We start from the raw sequence: 20645 nt of genomic DNA, 5'->3' as shown, positions 1-20645 counted from the left end.
GTTTGATGAGATTCCAGTTCCAATTCCAAATACAGCAGCACGGTTTGATGAGATTCCAATTCCAATTCCAAATACAGCAGCACGGTTTGATGAGATTCCAGTTCCAATTCCAATGCTATTTTGTTCAATTACAGTTAAAATCATGCTGCAGTAATTACAATTAGGAACCACAATTATACTAAAAAGCAACAAACAACAACCCGCAGTAACATCTTTATTTACTCTAAACAGCCCAGAAATAATCACAGGCTCAAAACACACAAAATACTATAGAACACTATTTTTTTTTTTTTCAAACAAATGGGGCGACCAAAAGTGGTTGACAAGTCGAGAATAATGTTCGCCTGGAAAGGTGTGTAATTGAACTCTATCAATTACAGTATAATTACAATTACAGTTACATTGCACTTGCGAGAGGTCAGGTGTGAGAGGTGAGGGGTTACCTGCAGAGCAGCCACGAACTGGATGGTGCTGACGAGAGCGATGGAGGCCCCGGGATCGAAGTTGAATTTCAGAGTCTCGATGAAGTGAGAGGCGTCTATCTGGATATCCACGAAAACGTAGAGCATCTTAATACCAGCAGTGGAGTCGATCGGGACTGAGGGGAGAGAGAGAGCGAGAGAGAGTCACAACAGTATTGTTTAAGAGAATTATCAAACAGTTCCTCAAACAGGCTTTGCATGATTATTCCCATCGCGAGCCCGTGTCCCTATGGATCGGCAGCACGCAGGAAACTGAAAACACGCGATGACTGATCCTTTCCAAAAAGGAACCAAAACACACTAAAGAGAATCAATAAACAGCAATCCAATTAACACTAATGCTGGGGAGCACTTTGTCTCTGCAATTAACTGAATAATTAAAGAACATGCTGTGGGTCTGGAGAGCACACAGCGCACCAAATCGATCTCTCTCAGCAAACACGGTCACCTGGGTACAGGCAGAGGAGGGGAGGGAGGGCTGAGATCTCTCTAAGCAAGCAGACAGTCACCTGGGTACGGACAGAGGAGGGGAGGGAGGGCTGAGATCTCTCTAAGCAAGCAGACAGTCACCTGGGTACAGGCAGAGGAGGGGAGGGAGGGCTGAGATCTCTCTAAGCAAGCAGACAGTCACCTGGGTACAGGCAGAGGGGGGAAGGGAGGGCTGAGATCTCTCTCAGCAAGCAGACAGTCACCTGGATACAGGCAGAGGAGGGGAGGGAGGGCTGAGATCTCTCTCAGCAAGCACGGTCACCTGGGTACAGGCAGAGGGGGAAGGGAGAGCTGAGATCTCTCTCAGCAAGCAGACAGTCACCTGGGTACAGGCAGAGGGGGAAGGGGGGGCTGAGATCTCTCTCAGCAAGCAGACAGTCACCTGGGTACGGACAGAGGGGGGAGGGAGGGCTGAGATCTCTCTAAGCAAGCAGACAGTCACCTGGGTACAGGCAGAGGGGGAAGGGAGGGCTGAGATCTCTCTAAGCAAGCAGACAGTCACCTGGGTACAGGCAGAGGGGGGAGGGAGGGCTGAGATCTCTCTAAGCAAGCAGACAGTCACCTGGGTACGGACAGAGGGGGGAAGGGGGGGGCTGAGATCTCTCTAAGCAAGCAGACAGTCACCTGGGTACAGGCAGAGGAGGGGAGGGAGGGCTGAGATCTCTCTAAGCAAGCAGACAGTCACCTGGGTACAGGCAGAGGGGGGGAGGGAGGGCTGAGATCTCTCTAAGCAAGCAGACAGTCACCTGGGTACAGGCAGAGGGGGGAGGGAGGGCTGAGATCTCTCTAAGCAAGCAGACAGTCACCTGGGTACGGACAGAGGGGGGGAGGGAGGGCTGAGGGCAGAGGCTCATTTTTATAACAGTGAGATTTCATCTACAGCTATAAACAAACAGATTCGAAACGGAACCGGAACGATAAACGAAAAAATACATTTTTTAACGGAACGGAAACAAAAAACGAAACTAAAACGTTCTGGAGCGAAAACGACATTCAAGATTTTGTTTATCGATTAATAACGGTTTTCGTTTCGTTCCCTTTCAGCCCGTGTGCTCTCTGTCTCTTTCTACTTTCAAACATACGTGTGGGTGCGTGCATTCGCTGCTGAGTGACAGGCAGGAGATCCAGACGGAGGTTGAAGCTGATACGCCCCCTGCAGGCGAACAGGATTTATTTACACATCAACACACTGAAGAGCTCACGTGACACTACCAGCAATGGCAGCACACGGAGCGCACACAACACAGAACAAAACCTTCAGTCTCTGAACTCATCTTCTCTGTTCAATAATAAACTGACGTTGCTGAAGAGCTGGACCATGGCGGACAAACGGTTAGGAGGATATGTGACTGTATATCTAACATGACATGAATGACCCACAATCTGAAGTTTTAGAAGAAATACATTTGGATAGAATAAAGGAAAATAAATGGATTCACAGACTCAGTACCACAACGCCTGAAGGTTTAAATAGAAAGGAACAGCAGACTGTTACATTATTAATTATGCAGTAAATTACATCACAAGCACATTAATAGATTTAAATAGAGATAAAGGAGTATAGTCACCATGGCATCAAACGCCTAAGCTTAATTCTGTGTCAATTATTTCAATCATATTTCGGGAAATATGAATTAAACGATGTTGCTTTTGTTATTATTGGTAGGTGCTTTTTGTAATCAAACCATGATCTTTTTGAAAACATTTAATACAAATAATAAAAAAACAGAAAAGGCTTCAGATTCCAAAGCGTTTTCCTACAGTCTTGAATCAACTCAACTAAATCAAACAGCTTGCTTTAGCGAAATTGTTTTCTTGGAATTAACAGAGGAGTCTTGTCCTGTCAAAAACACAGGAGATAGTTAAAGGCTGGAGCTTCTTGACTCTGCAGCGTAGGGTGCGACACACCAGTGTAGGTCTGTACTGGCACCTCCAGCACACACACACACGCTGTAATAAACTAATTAGCTGTGTTAATTGGGAGGACGACACAAAACTGAGTCACGCTTTGGCAGCCTGTCTGGGCAGATAGGGAAAGAAAGAAAGAAAGAAATCTGAGTGGTTAGAGTTCTGGACTTCAAAAGGAAGGAGAGAGTGGAGAATCAGGCCCCCCTCCAGCAGGGCTGCCCTCTCACGTGCCTGTACAGACCCCCTTGCATCACCACACTTGAACATGACGAGAGTTCAGGACCCCAGTGGCAGTCTCCAGGGCTCTGGCACACACTAAATGCCAAATCAATATTTCATTTGCAGACCAACCTGTCGTGCTAGAACACCAGAAATAACCTGCAGAATATTAATCCTGGTCTCAGATTACAGCTGCCTTGCTTGAAACCCCATCACTCATCCAATCAGACTATTGAGTTGAGGGTGCACCCATTAAAACCCAACAGCACGGACACTAAGCCAGTAAGAACCAGCACCAGAGCGCTTCAGAGTCCTGGTGACAGAAAGGGCTATGAAGAACTACATATGGCATGTAATGATGCAGAGGGATGGACAGAAGCGTGTCTCAGCGCAGTGTGTGTCTATGCTTTCCACACGTACCATCGTTCAGGTGTAAATGTCAAATCAATATTTTCAATTTTTCATTCACAGAACCTGTAATACCATTAATAATTTAGAAAACTCACCATTCTCTTCTGACTGATATTTATTAAAAAAAAAAAAAACACACACACACACAAACACATCCATACAGAGAGCCACAGTTTTAAAAAGACAACAACAGAAAAGCAGACTCTCTCTCTCTCTCTCAGCCACATCCTCACCAACACACATCAAAGAGCCTCGCAGTCACGTCAGGACCAGCCCTGCAGTTACCCTGGCAACAGGAAGACAAGGGAGAGGGAGAGATGGACAAAGAGGTAGAGGGGAAGATAGAGTCACAGTACCTAGAGGGCTGGAGAAAAATGCTGCGCTCCCTCCCTCTTCCTCCTCCTCCTCCTCCTCCTCCACTTTGTCTCAGCTCAGTGCCGTGTTGGGTGAATGAATGTTTCATGTTTACAGACAGTTTGAGAGCAGCTTGACTCTGCACAGAACCGGACAGCTCTTGTGGTCTCAGTCTGGTTACAAGAGGTCACACCCTCCTATAAACACAGAGACAGATAAAGTGGACTCCATGCTACTCACTCTGTTCCACTGTCGAACAGGAGGGAAAGACTGGAGTAAACGCTTTGTAAATACGGCCCTGAGATTGTAATGGTCAGGTCGATGGCTCCCGCTGGTGTTTTGACCCTGTGCGAGTTTGTTGACTCCCTTATTAAATACACCGTCTCTCCTGAATCACTTTAATTCAATACAAACTACTATTTTAAGCACTGTTCACATTCCCCTCCTCCCCCCTCCCTGTGCGCGCGATCAGGCTGAATTCAGAGATCAGGCAGCTAACACAGTGACCCCATCAATCCTTTCTCCGCTGCTCTGACAATTCCCTCTGCACACAGGCAAAGGCAAACAGTCAAAGTGAAACACACCGCTCTGCAAAACAAACACGGCTGAACCAGCTCCTCCAGCCCCACCTCTGACTGGAGAAATAAAACAAAACACCCACCACATGAGAGAGCTTCCCTAGACCCTGAGAGAGAGAGAGAGAGAGAGAGAGAAAGAGAGAGAAGAGAGAGAGAGAGAGAGAGACACAGAGAGAGACACAGAGAGAGACAGAGAGAGAGAGATAGAGAGAGAGAGAGAGAGAGAGACACAGAGAGAGAGAGAGAGAGAGAGACAGAGAGAGAGAGAGAGAGACACACAGAGAGAGACACAGAGAGAGACAGAGACACAGAGAGAGACAGAGAGAGAGAGAGAGAGAGAGAGACTAAGAGAGAGAGACAGAGAGACAGAGAGAGAGAGAGAGAGAGAGAGAGAGAGAGAAGCTGCAGTCTTACTGTACCCCAGGGTTCTCTCTAGCGGTGAATAGATTTCAGATAACTAAATATAGTAACATACAACTTCCATCACACCTGTAAATTCAAAATTAGAGCTATCAGTGTGAAAAAAAAAGTGTAGGGCTTGCACTAGATACGATTGTGGGTGAAGCAGCACAGATTCTTATAATTTCACCCCGATCTCAGGACTGAGTATCTGAGACCAAACCAGCTGCCGTACATGTAATTGAAAACTAACATTAGTATTAATCAACGATGTGCAGATCAAATAAAGAAATAAAACATCTTTTTAAAGAACGAGTACGAGTGGGACCACAGCCAGGATTCGAAGGGTGAAGCATTAGCGCAGGTCACAGCCCCGACCTCCGGGAAAAACCAGCTCTGCTAAAGCTCTACGTGAATCCGAGCTCCCCCATGATTGAAATCAATATTAAAAAAAAAGGAATTATTGAAAAGCAATTATTTTGTGCTGCAGAATTTGGCACATCACATCTGTTTAGTGGCGCTCCCATAGGGTCCTTTAATCTCAGAGAAACTGGTTAAATATTGCATGTGCTGCGGAGCGTAACAAAGCAATTTTACAAAGGTTTGGCACCAACAGCCAGAGCCCCCAACCCTCCAGCTGATCAGACAGCAAGCCTCGAACCCAGGGCCTCCCCTCCCCAGCTGTACAATACGCACCCAAACCGGCGAGTCGTAGCGTGCACACTATGTAGCCGTCTATAGTGACCGCTCTGTTAAACCCCTTGTGGGAGTACAATCAAATCTGGATTACTGAATTCAAGAGAATGAGAGTGAATGCGAGACAGAGAACGCAGCCACAGGAGATTAAAAGGCTGATGGAAGATAGACAGGCAGAGAGAGACGGAGACGGAGACACATTGATCGGAGGAAGATAAACAGAAGAGCGGACGTGCCAACGATCAATCAGCGAGCAGGGAGAGAGGGAGCGAGAGAAGGGGAGAGAGAGGAAGGTAGGTACAGAGAGGTACAGGGGAAGATAGATATATGAAGAAGGTGAGATGGAAGGTGGAGAGAGTGAAGGGTGGGGGAGAAGGACGGGACTTAAATCCATTTATGAGAGAGTGAGAGAGCGAGAGAGCGAGAGAGCATTGCTTCTGCCACCCATTGTGAGCTGACAGTGAGACAGAGAGCCGAGACTGGAACCCAAGTCTCCAGCACACCCCTCAACCTGACTGCGTACCTAGACAGCTGTGCCCGTAGTGCACCATGAAGTCAGCCCCCAGCGCCCGTGCAGTGAAGTCATCCACGCAGCAGGCTCCATACGTCACATCCCCCATCACCAGCGTCTCGGCACCAGTGAACCTGAGACAACAAGAAGAAAGACAAACGTCACGAACAACCGCCTCGCTAAACTCGAAATTGGGGAGAAAATCATGGGTCAAATAACTGGCCACTCTAAATAAAAAATAAACTAAAAAAAAACTAGCCTACTAGCTTGTTAAGAAAGTGGCCTGACAAGGGTTAGTTATGGTGTAGTTCTGCGGTGGTTGGTATGACAGCGAGTACACACACGAGAATAGAGAACAGGTAAGAAGTGAAATATTAAGGACATGGAGGTGATGTAATAGGACCCCTTTAACTGCTGGTGCCTCCAACAGCCTGTAACCCAGCCAGGGATGGGAAAACACACACACACACACACACACCCGCACACACACACACACACACACAGAGAGAGAGAGAGAGAGAGAGAGAGACAGAGAGAGACAGACACACACACACAGACATACGCACAGAGAGAGACACATGCACAGAGCGAGAGAGAGAAAGACACACAAACATATACATGCAGAGACACGCAGAGAGAGACACACACACACACACACACACACACACACACATCCTCACTTTACTCTTTGGGTCGGTAGGTGCTGCTATTGCTGTTGCTATTTAAAAGAAGCTGAAGCGAAGCGCTCAGACTTATTGAGGCCAGACCGTGCTCTGATATTAATAGCCAGGCTTGACAGTGGAGGAGCTGGGGGAGTCTGAGCACCAGGCTGCCATGGTGATACACAAACCCCCAGGTGAACAACCCCTCATTTATTAACAAGAGTCAGGGGCAGCCATGGAACGGACGAGAGTCACCTCCATCTCTATCCTCCTCTCCTTTCTAAATGCTGCCAGCCAGCAAAATTCCTCAATTCGTATTAATCTTTACTCTGCCTGGGTCCAGCCAGTCTGCTGTTTAACACTGAAGCTACTCCATCATTACCCAATGTTGAACTGAAACTCAATTGTGGAGACTCATTGCTATCCCAGCCTTTGGTCCTGACTGCATCCCTATTGCCCAGTTATGTGGTCTTCACTGGCGTCCAGTTGAAACATCGTTCATGGTGGGGTTTGCCAGGACAGTACGCCAAGCGTGCCGAATGCTGAGCAATTAGCGTGCACGGGCAGAAAACCATGTTAACAAATGCAGTTCAGCTGGCATGCCTGTCTGTCTGCCTTGTGGGAGAATTCCACCAGTGCGCTACATACTGCAAAAGACACCTCATACTACTGGCTTACATCACCCAGCAAATACATCATGCTCACGTACGCGTAATGTGGAATTCATATTCAAACTCGGCATGCAAAAACGCTAATCAGAATTGTAAATGCATGCAAATGATGGACGCGGGACACAAAATGAGAGGTTCGTTTCTACCTGCGCTGTGAATATTTATCAAGGTTTCAATTCATGCCGTTATGGCTTCAGACAACAACCAATTAATAGAATCACTGCTTCTTTGAATCAGCCGCGTCATGTAATTGAACAGTCCCAATCCCTCTGCTTGTCTCTCTCTTCCCTATCTCTGCCCCTCTCCGTCTCTCTCTCTTCCCTATCTCTGCCCCTCTCCGTCTCTCTCTCTCCCCTATCTCTGCCCCTCTCTGTCTCTCGCTCTCTCTCTCTTCCCTCTCTCTCTCTTCTCCATGTCTCTGCCCCTCTCCATCTCTCTCTCTCTCTCTTGCTTCTCTTTTGAAGGACACAATAAAAAGCTTGTCTGCTAAATAAACATTTGTACTTGGTGATTGCATTCTTCTGTCCACAAGGTTTTTTGTGAAGTTCACTGCAGGGAACATTTTGCTCTGTGCCAATCCTGCACAAGCAAGGCAGTGTCGCCCACCTCCATTTGAACACCCCGCGAAACATGACTTTTTGGGGTGTGTTTTTTTCATTAAAGAACGGCTAAAGAATTTTTTTTTTTTTTTTTCAATTCCAGTTTCTTATCTTTTAAATCAGACCTGATGTCACTTACAATTGTGAATGTGCAAGTTGAACCAGTGAATGTAGTTGATTTGATCACTTCTGGGGACCCTATTTGTTTGAAAACAGTTCTATAGCACGTTTCTGTACTTGTAGCTGTGATTATTATTGCTGCATTATTAACTAAACAGAGTAAACATGTTAATGTGGGTTGTTGTTTGTTAATTTTGAGTGTAATTGTAATTACTGCAGCATAATTGTAAATGTAATTGAGCACAATAGCATTGTAATTGTCCAATCACAATCGACCGCAGGTCTGGCATCAGTACCAGGATGCTGCAGTGAATCAACAGCGTGTATTTGAAATATTTGCTTAATGAACTGAGAGAAAAACAGCACAATAAAACGTTAATAAAGACGACAATGGATTTTAAAGCAATGGGTAAGTTCTCCTTTAAGAAGAGAGCTAGCAAAACTGGATTCAATTACAAAGGAAACACTTAAAAAAAAAACGCTCCCAGAGGAAAATTCCAGTCTGCACAAGCAGGAGCGCCACCTGTCACAGCCACTATTCATCCATCGTTTTAACCCACTTGTATCAATTTTCTACAGCCAGGGGTCACCGCATGCCAACGCTTTGGTAAGTACCAGAGACACACTCCAGGCTATTCCCAGCCCTGTGTATTGTCCCACATTTCACACAATCCCTCCCAAACCCAGCTCTCGAGTTAATTACACGAGCGGCCGGTGAACGGCTGACTCCCGCTCACCCACGGAGCCTGACGAACACTTTCACACTCATCACTCACTCACTCACACTGTCGGGGTAACAGTGTGTGTGGGTGTGTGTAGGGGGGGTGGAAGTCCTAGACCAAAAAAAACCAACTAATAGGGATCGGTAACCCTGCCATATGAAACACATACTTTTGTGTAAAGGTCTTGTAATTAAATTCTTACATAAAACGGAGGGCATGCATTATAGAATACATCAAAGCTCCCTTTTGTTACCAAGCAGTAACAGAGCGTCTGACCTCCACAGAAAGCAATGAGAGGGCAGTCACTCGTTACCCTGCGGCGCGTGGCCCGTCTGGCAGGGGTGGCTGGCAGAGTGGGCACAGAGACTGGCTGGCCCTTATCACAGCGGAGCAGAGTTTTTCCACATGGGTACCCAGCAATCAGCGCCCTCGGATCAGGCAGAGGCACGGATGAATGCAGGGATTGCCGTAGAAGCCAGCTGCTGTCCCCTTCAATCCCAGCCCTCCCTCTGCCCCCACCTTTGAGATCAGCTCTCCGTCTCTGGCATGCGAGATTCCCATCCACAGAAGGCACTAATTCAGGCACACGTCGACACGACTGCCTCAACAACATAAACCACTAAATGGATTTTAATTAACAAGCCCGCTTACGGAGTTTACAGACATCTTGCATCTTAATTGCCCTTAATGACATTCCTCTGCTGATATCTCGTTTAAGAGCCTGGCAATAATAACAACGTTTAACTGAAATCGACATTTCAGTTTTCATTTTATTTTTATGGGAGTTTATGTTTTGGAAGCATGATTAATTTGATAGCGAGCAGATGACAATAGAACGTGTCTGAGGGTGCTGGATGGTGCAGAGGATTCTGGTAGAGTGGGGGTGTGTGTGTGTATTATATCTAAATATCCAAATGCATTAATCTATACAGCACCACTGAAATGCTGCAAGTGCTTACCGTACTGCAATTCCCTTGGCAAAACCTGAATAAAACCCAGGACTGCCAAGAAAGCTTGATGAATTACTTCAGAGAAATGGGCAGAGATGCTAGATCATCAATTCATTTATTTAAATCGTTTTTTTGTAAACTTATTATTAGCTCGCTGTTACCTGGAATATCGGAATAATCACATGACTCTCCTTGTGACCCCTGGGACAGTGGGAGTGGTGCAGCATTAGCACTGCGAAACTGTGCAGAGAGCTCCCTTAGAGCGATCTCGCTCTGCAGCCCCCAGGACACGCTGCAGAGAACTGGGATCAAAACAAAGCTGACAGACCAGAGAGAGAGAGAGTCACAACAGTATTGTTTAAGAAAACATTCAAGGCAGATGCCAGTTAAAAATGCTCCAAAGAATTACAGAGTAGCCTGTCCTCACATGAGGGCAATGGCACATGGTTAATAAGGTCTGAACTCTGAGTCCAGCACTCAGCTCTCTAAGCTCTACAGGGTGGGATCAGCAGACACCCTGCACAGCACAAGCACTGTCATTAGAGTGCAGGGACACCGCGTGTATCAGAGACTCTGTGAATCGGGGCGACTGTTTAGCGTGTGCTTGTGTTTGAGTGTGTCTCTCAGTGTCTAAGTGTCCCAGTGTGGCTTCAGGCTGAAGAGGTGCTCCGGACTCCAGCTGCTCACCAAGTGCTCCATTAGTAAACCACTCTGAGCCTGTTAGAGCCTGCCTGCCTGCCTGCATCCCTCCCTCCCACAGAAACAAGGTTTAAATGTGCAGCCTTGCTGCACTTACAGGGATTGGTAAGAAGACTCCTATTCCAGGTTTTACTGCGAGCTGAGATTAACCACAGTCCACATTAGACAACAAGCTCAGGAGTGTCTTATTAAGCTCATTGTAAAACCTGGAATGCATCAAAGTGCTATGAATTACACACACATTAAGCTTCTGCAGTAGGAGTGGATTAATGCCCAATATTAATATTGCATTAGGTTACAGGCAGCCTCTACTCTAGTCTGTTGAATCCATTGAGCGACGGTGCCAGAGCAGAGAGGCGGAGTGTGAGGAGTGGGTAGCACTTTGTGCTGGAAATGGTTCCTATCAAGAGGAATAAGCACACATAATGGGTGTTTTCATACGAAACAGCAGCTGAATGAATCAGTCCGCCACGTATTGCAAAAGAGCAGAGGAATAAATAACAGCTTTCCCTAAATCGTTCCATTAAAATGTAAATTTCCACACACACTGCACAGCGCTCGCTGAAACCCGCCACGGCCGTCCCCATTGACTATACTGTGGCGGGTGTTTCCTGTACATTTTACTTTATTATTATTACATATAAACACATATAATTCAGACTTATAAATCATATTAAAAGGACTACATAATCAAGCACTAAAATTGTTCTTTGAAAGAGTTGACTATGTGCCTGCCTTTATTTTTTCTTGCAATACATTACAATGCTAAAAACAAACTAACTACTGGCGTTGTAATTAGATTTTTCTGTGGACTGGACATTGGAAATACATCTTCTCCGAACCTTCATCGGTTTCAAATCCCCGGTACTTCTGAGAAACGAGGATCAGTAATGTATCGTTCAATCCGCCTCAATAAAGAGTCTGAATCTTCACTCCACTGCAGCTGTGAGTGACTCTGTATAATGAATGTTATGAAACACAAACAATACCGGCGCTCAGACATTAATGAACCCGCTGGGTCCCAGCAGCGACTCTGCAGCGGAAACACAAAAGAAAACATCTCCCAGAAGAACGAGGCTGTGCAGGGCCAGTGTCTCCAAAACCAGCAGGATCCCCGAAACGAGAGAAGGACGACTCTCCGACACCCCCCCTCCCCTCCCCTCCTCTCCTCTCCCCTCTCCTCCCCTCAAAGCATCCAAAAAAAACCTTTTAATTTTTTTTACTCTGCAGTTATACCTCCCATAGATAGATAGATAGAAAGATAGATAGATAGAGATAGATCGATATAAATATATATATATATATAGATGCATAGATATAGTATTTGATCTATTTGACCAAACTAGACCCAAAGTTGTATTCAGATTATTTTTCTTGCTTTTTGGTGACTCCAAGTTCAAAGGTTCATTTTTTTATATTATGTTATTATTATTATTATTATTATTAATTCTACTACAACAGTCTGTGCTTGCTGGAGACCTCTAGCAAACACAGCTGATCAATCAGTCTGCTGGCAATTAATACTGGCGTTGCGGCAACAGTAAATTAACTAATTCATCCTGACTAATTGGATACAGAGTGGATGAGTGGAGCAGGTGTTTCAGTGTGTCAGTGTGTGTGTGTGTGTGCGTGTGTGTCAGTGTCTTGTTAATTTAAAGCGATAGTGCCCCGCAGCACAATATAACTCTACTTCGTCAAACTTGGACTGCAATGTGAGGCAGGGGGGACTGCAATACCTGCGGACCAACATGTAGGAGAGGGCAGCCTAACAGAGTTACACACGATCAAACTCCATTATGGTAGACCCATCACCAATGCCATTTGTCTGTCTGATCAGTTGTCTCTGGAGGACTAACCCTCGGGAGCGTCAGAGCCAATGCGACGCTCCCTCCAGAATCCCCAGTGAAGACCAGAGACTTCGCACAGCCAGGACACGGTCCTGCTCACCATGCGGCCGTGCCTGAACCAGGGGAGACCTCGGAGACACTCAAAGATTTTCGTCTTTTCAATTGATCTAAAAACCAGCGTCATCAAAAAATAAAAATAAAAAAAAAGAACCCTCTTGAGATTTGTAATATTGCGTTCATCACAGCCATCAATAAAACAGACTAATCTACACTGCTGGATGTGTGGTTTCTAGAACCTTAGGCCCTTTATATATTATATTAAAGAAACTAAATGAAACACTGTCGAGTTTGTCCTGGCGCCGCGAGTATCTCAAGGAGATGAGAAAGGAAACTGAGCTGTCAGCCTGATGCCTGACCTGTGATTAACCTGAACAAACACTCAGGGTTTAATTCAGCTTTCTCTAAGCTGAGAAACGGTCATCTCTCCCTAAAAAGAAGAGCAAAAGTATAATAAAACCACTCCAGCAGAGAAACAAACAACTCCTGCCTGAGTGAGTGCGTCACTAGAGTGCTGCTCAGCATCTCCTATCCTGCTCATTACAGAAATCAAGGGGTTTCAATTCAAGGACATTTTCAAAGTGTTTTTGCGTGTGTTAAGGTGCTTTGATTTCGGGGGCTGCTCTTCTGCTCTGGCCCTGGCCTGCCATGGGACACATGTAACCAGGACTAGACAAGCGCTACCAACTCTTACAGTCAAGAACCTTCATCCCAAAGACAAGTCTCTCCTCCAAATCAGAAACCTTTCAAAGCGGAGAAGAAAGCAAAGCAATAAGTCTGTCCTTCTGCATTCAAGTTCCTTCAGCACACGCAACAAAAACACTGCTGAAGTCGTGAGCCGTAATGTTCACTTCACGGAGGGCTTGACCTTAAGAGTGTGTGATGAAGTGCTTGTCTAAATACTGCACTGCACTGCACAGGCCTGAGCTATAATACCAGTCTGAGTCACTGGCACTGTATCAGGTTCCTGCATTGCGATACAGCAGCAGACTGTGGCTTCAGATACAGCAGCACAGAGTCTGTGTGTGTGTGTGTGTGTGTGTGTGCGTGTGTGTGTGTGGGTGGGTGAGAGAGAGAGACTAACGTCCTCCCAGCTTACTCCACAGACTTCAACCCTGACACAACTGGAGACTTTATGCAAGAAACTACCACACCACACAAGAGATCTCCCACAAAGAATATGCTGCATAACATGAGATCACGTGCTAGATTCTGGAGGCACGTTGTGTATGAATAATGTGTTTACTAAGTTCTGCTATAAAATGCACGTTTGCAAGTACCGTACACACATGCATCGAGAAACGTATTAAAATCAGGTGGAAATAAAACTCCCATTCCATAGCAGCTTGATCCATTCCTAGTTTAATAAGACACGCCTGTTACCTATACCCTGTGGCTAATAGTAAAACCTGGAATGGGTGAAACTGCTGTGCAATCGGGGTCTTATTTCCATCCCTGCAAATCCAATAACAAAACTGTCTTTAAAAGACACTGGCAAAGAGCAAGCAACGCATGCATGACGTTAAGATTTCAAAAATGCTGGCATACAAAACAGACTTCAAAAGCACAGAACAGTACGAGGTCAGCCTGCGCCTCAGCGCTCTGGAACGACAATCAAAAGCAAGAACCGCAGACACAGGACGGGGCCGCTTCACGGCACAGGACGGGGCCGCTGCACGGCACAGGACGAGGCCGCTGCACGGCACAGGACCCCGTCTCCATGGAGGATCTCTCACTGTTTCCACTTTCATTCTTCAATGAAGAACGAAGACATGGGGCTCTTAGAGATCAGAATCAATCCTGTCTGCTATTGATCCAGCACCTGGGCAGACTGCCTATTCTAATTGAATGTCTTTTATGTTGTTATATTATCCTGTATTGAGTTGCATCGCATTGTATTAACTTGCTTTGCATTGTGTGTTATGCACCGTTTCTGACTCTGGGTCAAACTACCCCTGCAGGTCATTAAAGACGAAGTAGATTCAAATTTTCATTTTTATATATATATATATATATATATATATTTCACATGGTTCCTTTGCTCCCATACTGAATACTTCCCATTCTTCCTGGCTCAGATTACAGATCATAGAGGCTACTGTAGTCCCTGTAGACAGGGCTGACTACACAGGAACAGGACTTCTATACTTCTCATGCAAAATCGTCTGCATTTAAAGTCCACTTTCAGCTCGTCATTATAAGCAGGCTTCACTGCATAATGTGCTCATTACACTGTCAGGGTGTCTCAGCACAGCAGCTTGTGTTTGCGTGTTTGTGTCTCTGACTAACCGGCTCCCCATGCGATCTATACCATACACTGGCCTGTGGGTTATCAATGACATCACTGCCGCCCACTGGCGACACCTGCTGGGTAGAGGTGGGATGGGCACGGCTCCATACTCCCTCACACATGCGTTCCCCCACCGCTCTCATCCCAGTCAGAGTTTATAAGGCTCAGTGTTGAGAATCAAAAAATTATAATGTAATGGACTGTTTCTCTGCTCCTCCAGCACAGAGCAGAGGGAGGCTGTTGAAAGAGTAGAAGAGCCTCTCTTTCTCTGCTCCACCAGCACAGAGCAGAGGGAGGCTGTTGAGAGAGTAGAAGAGCCTCTCTTTCTCTGCTCCTCCAGCACAGAGCAGAGGGAGGCTGTTGAGAGAGTAGAAGGGCCTCTCTTTCTCTGCTCCTCCAGCACAGAGCAAAGGGAGGCTATTGAGAGAGTAGAAGGACCTCTCTTTCTCTGCTCCTCCAGCACAGAGCAGAGGGAGGCTATTGAGAGAGTAGAAGGACCTCTCTTTCTCTGCTCCTCCAGCACAGAGCAGAGGGAGGCTATTGAGAGAGTTTGAAGAGGACAGCACAGTGAGATTAGCAGTGAAGGTCCTCGAGATCGCATTGTAATGGAATTGGCAGCACTTCATTCTCTGATCGCTAACGAGACTGCTCTGTGTGTGCGTGTCAGCGTGTGTCTGCGGGGGTCAGCGTGTCGGAGTGCGTGTGAGGGTCACTGGGTCCCACTGTGACCGATGCACACCATGCAGAATTTTTATTTTTTTTTAAACTCAGGAATTAAATCTTCTGCACAGACCTGCACTGATCCCTCTGAATCCACTGTAACTACTCAGCACAAAGCTAGAGTGAGTGCAGAAGGCACTGCAGATGAAGGAGGCTTTGTAGATTGATGGCATTGCATTGCACTGAAGCTCACAACAGTAAGATCAGCCAAGGCTCACAGCGCTGTGGAATGTCTAATAGAGCCCCTGCCTGTGCAGCGACGGGGCCTGCATGCAGCCTATGTGAATGAGGCTCCCCTCCACCACCCTGTCCTTGCGTCCCTCTGTCTCGCAGAGTGCAGTCCCAGGGAAGGTGCGTTATCCAGCGCTGCAGCACACACACACACACAGAGACACAAACACACACACACACACACACACACGTACTGATATGCACAAACAAACACAGACAAGCTCACACACAGACACCTCTGCACCAATAATGAACTTGGTTATCCACGGAGGGCAGCTCCAAACCTCAGTACGTTTCTCCCCCCCACAGAACCAAGTTCCCTCGACAGGATTCAAGTGCATGCAAAGAAACGATCTGCAGACAAGCAGCAATTTTCTATGGATGAGAAAAACACAGCAGCATGGAAAATAAAAAATAAAAAAGTTTGGACTTCTCGTTATTATTAAATTCCTGCCGTGTTTTTTCTATTGAATGCGAACAAGTCCTCTTACGAATCAAGCTTCTTTGCCGCTCAAATGCTTAAGCCCATAAATGTTTATATAAAAAGGCATAAATTATGAACAAATCGCAGTGCAAATTGATAGCAATGTGATCGGACTGAGCGGTGAGATGAAAGCTAGAGGACTGATCTGTGTAAATCGAGTCAGCCTCGGGAACACATGCCGCCTTCCTCCCAGGAAACCTGCTTTTATTTCTTTCTATCCTTCCCTAATTCTCTCTACCGCTGGCCACCTCCTGTGTGGCAATGCAAACACTCCATAACCTTTGCATTAAAGCTGCATGAAGCCTGACGTGCGCCTAATTGAACTTCGACATCTGCTTTGTAAATGCCCAGACGCGTTATTTGAATGTGAAATGGTGGGTTGTATTGTTATACATTCCCCTGGCAGAGGTCCCAGAGAAGCGGCGCGCCACGCAGACTCCGCGTCAGCCTCCAGAACGTATTGAGATGAACGAGTGGGGGAGCCTCGCACACAGCTAGGAGGCCTCTCTGTGCTAACGGCACTGCGAGGGAGAACCTGTGAAACAGGGCATGCTTTACCCTGACTGCTGCGTGCGTACCCGACACGACTCGACGAGAGCAGGGCCACGTGAAACCAAGGCAACAGCGACTTTACGAAACGGAGACAAAGAATGGACTGCTTTAATACCGGGGTGTCAGGCGCCACAGGCAGAACATCCTAACAAACACAATATATAACATTGCCTGCGACGCTGGACTTTAAGCACATCCTGTGTATGTATATATATTCTATATAAAGAGAGACATCACTTCCAAAGTTCTACCCCCTCAGCTCAGCTGTCAGTCAGACTGACAGGCATGGCTCAGACTCTGCTCGCTCGCTCTCTGCTGACAAATTGATTTCATTTACCCTCCACCCGCTTTCCTCCCCTTCCTTCATCCAGCCAGCAGTGTTTTGAAAGCCTCTATTTCAGCTCTAACCCAGACCCTAGTTATGCACAGCAGCCTTTTTAAGCTGGCAGCTATCGACGGTGCTGAAGTGGATCGGTATTACATCGTTAAGTGAATAATAATGATGATGTCTGCTTTCCGCTCCGCCAGGCGCGTTACACACTCAATCAGAACTTCTAGAGTCACAGGCGCTGTCAACGCACAGTCACAACTCTACAGAAACACCAGGGAGGGGGTCAGCTTCTCAAAACTGCCCCACGCAACATTATGAAACACTCCACTGAAATGCAGCGTGTCGTTTACAATGTTATTTTCAAACCTGACCTATACTGCAGTCGTTCTGCGTCATGAGCACGCAAACACAATCACAGAGAACCAGCAGTTGAGGCGAGTACCCTCTATCACCCCCGAGAGGGGAGAGGAGCTGGAGAACTGCCATTAATCCCACTCAACCCATTACGCGTGGTCCCAGAGGAAGTGTGTGTGTGAGTGAGAGAGAGGTAGTTTAAAAGCCCATTCGAAACAAGGTTAACTTTGAGGGAATGCTTCACAAGGATAAAGCAATCTTATCTTTATGAACTATTACCGGGAAGAGGGTGAAAATTCTTAACAATCTAACACTGTCTTGGTCTGGGCAGGTCATTAGAACAGCTACTTGAGACTGAAGCATGGTGCAACCCTCCCCCACCCCTCCAGTGGAGCCGAGATGGTACGTTCTGAATCCACAGAATGCTAAAATAAGTTTTCAGGACACAGTCTTTCACCAACAAACAAACCAATCTAGAACACTTTTAATAGAAAGTCCTTCAGCTGGACCTAGTTTTGTTTGCTCTGCAGGGCTGCAGAATTGTTGCGGCCAAAATTTTGGGAGCCGACAGGAGCATTGTAACGTCAGCGTCGGACCCCCTTCTTAGCTATGATTTGCTAATCGAATCTCTTATCAAATTCTAAGTGGAATGGGAATATTAAAGCCTAGCCTAGAACCTTTGTTAATTCTAGAATCATTTGGTTCCGGAAGGTTTGGACATTCCGCTGCCCTGATGCTGTGGTTTACTGTTCATTTCTAGTACTCTAGATTCTCTATGCAGTGGAAGGGGTCTAATCTAATGAAGCGGTCCTGGTTATAATAATATTACATCGATGGAGTGCTCTTGTCAAAGTATGACGCGTTACTCAAAGCAGGCTTGAGCTGAAGCTGGGATATTGTTTTTACTGTGGTTAATAAGTATACTTTTTGTCAGGATGGAAATAAGGCTCCCATTGTACAGCAGTTTGATCCATTCCTGGGTTTACTAAGAGTTTAATAAGACACACTAATAATAATAATAATAATAATCCTAAATACACTTAATGCAAACTGGTCCGTTTTTTTTTAGCACTTAGTAAAGGTGTAAAAACAGGGAGCTTAGCAAAAGCAGCTCAAGGCGTTACACAGCAGTCTGCCCGAGAGCCGGCATTAAAAGGGTCTGTGAGCGTCGGGAATATCGTCTTTTATTATTATTCCGGTTCTCTGGCCGAAGCACTTTAGGTGGTTTTGTTAAGTGGTGTCTGTAAATCGCTCGGAATAATCCAATTCCATCAGATCCAATTCCCACATCCGGGCCTCTCCCGCTTCTCCCACAACTTAACCCTCGCTGCTCCACAAATTCCCAGCCTGTTCCGCACAACTCAGTCGCTACACACACTGAAGGGAGGATTCAGAATGCATCTTCCATCCAGTCATCCAAATTCTAGTATCAGTTCCAGAGACGGAAATAAGACTCCCATTGGATAGCAGTTTGATCCATTCCGGAGCTTGTTACCTGTACACCGGGGCAGATCAAGCTCGTAGTAAAACCTGGAATGGGTGAAACTGCTCTGCAATGGGAGTCTTGCTTCCGTATCTGAACTCAAAATACAGATCATAAATCTGTATCGTACCAGTCCTGACCTTGCTGTTTGTTTCTCTGGAGATCTGAGCATCATCACAATCCAAGAAGACACACTGGAGGCCAGATCCTTCGAAGAAAGTTCTTCCTAGCGTGCTTGTATTTCTCAGATCTGGCCAGATCGCAGGGGCATACTGGAGTTAGTCTAGCCTGACAGCAATCTACAGCACGTAATAATTAATTGTAATCATTCTCATCACGCAAGACGACCGTGCTGAACGAGGAATCTGTATTGACGTCTTGTTTCTGAGCTGTCCTGCAAAGCTGCTTCAACTGCCAGAGCTCCGAGTGCTAGATAATAAATTGATCCTGCAAGCTGAGAGTTTATCTAATATGTATTAGCATCGGGATACACAAGGGAGGGAGAGAGAGAGAGAGAGAGAGAGAGAGAGAGAAACTGAGACACTGTCCACTCTCTCCTGTACCGATGCACACTGAGAAGCAGGGAGGAGTCCCTCTCTGCAGAGAAACAAACACAAAAAGAAACAGGTCCGTGCGTAACACACAGAATCCTCAAAGAAGAAATCCCATGCCAGCGCCCGCTGCAAGCGACCACCCCCTAGATGCCAGCCCTGCAGGTGCCCTCTTGAGCTCACTGGCTAGTGACCCGGGGAGGTGACTCAGTCACTATCCCCCAGTGCAAAGCTTGCTCCAGTTTCAAAATTAAAAAAAAGTGTTTATGTTTCATAGAGAGACATAAACAACTCTGAGTGTTCATTTCAGAAGCTGCTACACATGACTTAGTCTAGAGAGCGCTCAGTGCTGTCCTGGGGATCTGAGAGCCAGCGAATTCAATACAGTCTAGTATACAGAGCCAGCTAATTCAATACAGTCTAGTATAGAGAACCCAGTGCTGTACTGGGGATCTGAGAGCCAGCTAATTCAATACAGTCTAGTATAGAGAACTCAGTGCTGTACTGGGGATCTGAGAGCCAGCTAATTCAATACAGTCTAGTATAGAGAACTCAGTGCTGTACTGGGGATCTGAGAGCCAGCTAATTCAATACAGTCTAGTATAGAGAACTCAGTACTGTACTGGGGATGTGAGAGCCAGCAAACTCAATACAGTCTAGTATAGAGAACTCAGTACTGTACTGGGGATGTGAGAGCCAGCAAACTCAATACAGTCTAGCATAGAGAACTCAGTGCTGTACTGTGGATCTGAGAGCCAGCTAATTCAATACAGTCTAGTATAGAAAACTCAGTGCTGTACTGGGGATCTGAGAGCCAGCTAATTCAATACAGTCTAGTATACAGAGCCAGCTAATTCAATACAGTCTAGTATAGAGAACTCAGTGCTGTACTGGGGATCTGAGAGCAGCTAATTCAATACAGTCTAGTATAGAAAACTCAGTGCTGTACTGCAGATCTGAGATCCAGCTAATTCAACGGCAGGAGTGCTAGTTTGGCAGATCACCTCCCAACCCAGCGGTTTCATTATTTATTTTTCACGGGGCGGTGATAATTAATACTGCCGAAGAAACGATGCTATCGCACCTCAGTGCAAAAACGAGCTCCCCTTCTTTCCAAACTCAAAGACTGCTTTAATTAACGACCATGCAATTTTAATTAAAAAATGCAGCGCGCGGTTCCGACTTTCTTGTTTTTAATTATTGCAAAAGCCCATTCCTGCCAGCTATCAGGAATAAAAGGCAGGAGAGGAGAAAAGAAAAAAAAGGACAGGAATA

General features: G+C 46.1%; 1 protein-coding gene across 3 annotated transcripts in view; it reads right to left on the bottom strand.

Annotated features, from left to right (window-relative positions):
• The window catches only part of LOC117430380 (2-(3-amino-3-carboxypropyl)histidine synthase subunit 1-like), a 51933-nt gene that overhangs the window by 22345 nt on the left and 8943 nt on the right, over positions 1 to 20645 (bottom strand). For all 3 annotated transcript variants that reach the window (XM_058997937.1, XM_058997936.1, XM_058997935.1), the window contains exons 4-5: positions 6060 to 6181; positions 444 to 598 (exon numbers count right to left, since the gene is read on the bottom strand). In XM_058997937.1, coding sequence (XP_058853920.1) covers positions 444 to 598; positions 6060 to 6181 — 277 coding nt within the window. The remainder of the gene's footprint in view (positions 1 to 443; positions 599 to 6059; positions 6182 to 20645) is intronic.

The sequence above is a fragment of the Acipenser ruthenus genome, chromosome 24 (assembly GCF_902713425.1).
Source record: "Acipenser ruthenus chromosome 24, fAciRut3.2 maternal haplotype, whole genome shotgun sequence".
NCBI classification, from domain to species: domain Eukaryota; kingdom Metazoa; phylum Chordata; class Actinopteri; order Acipenseriformes; family Acipenseridae; genus Acipenser; species Acipenser ruthenus.
Note: the sequence above shows the minus strand (reverse complement) of the source record. Positions and strands in the feature narration are given on the sequence as shown.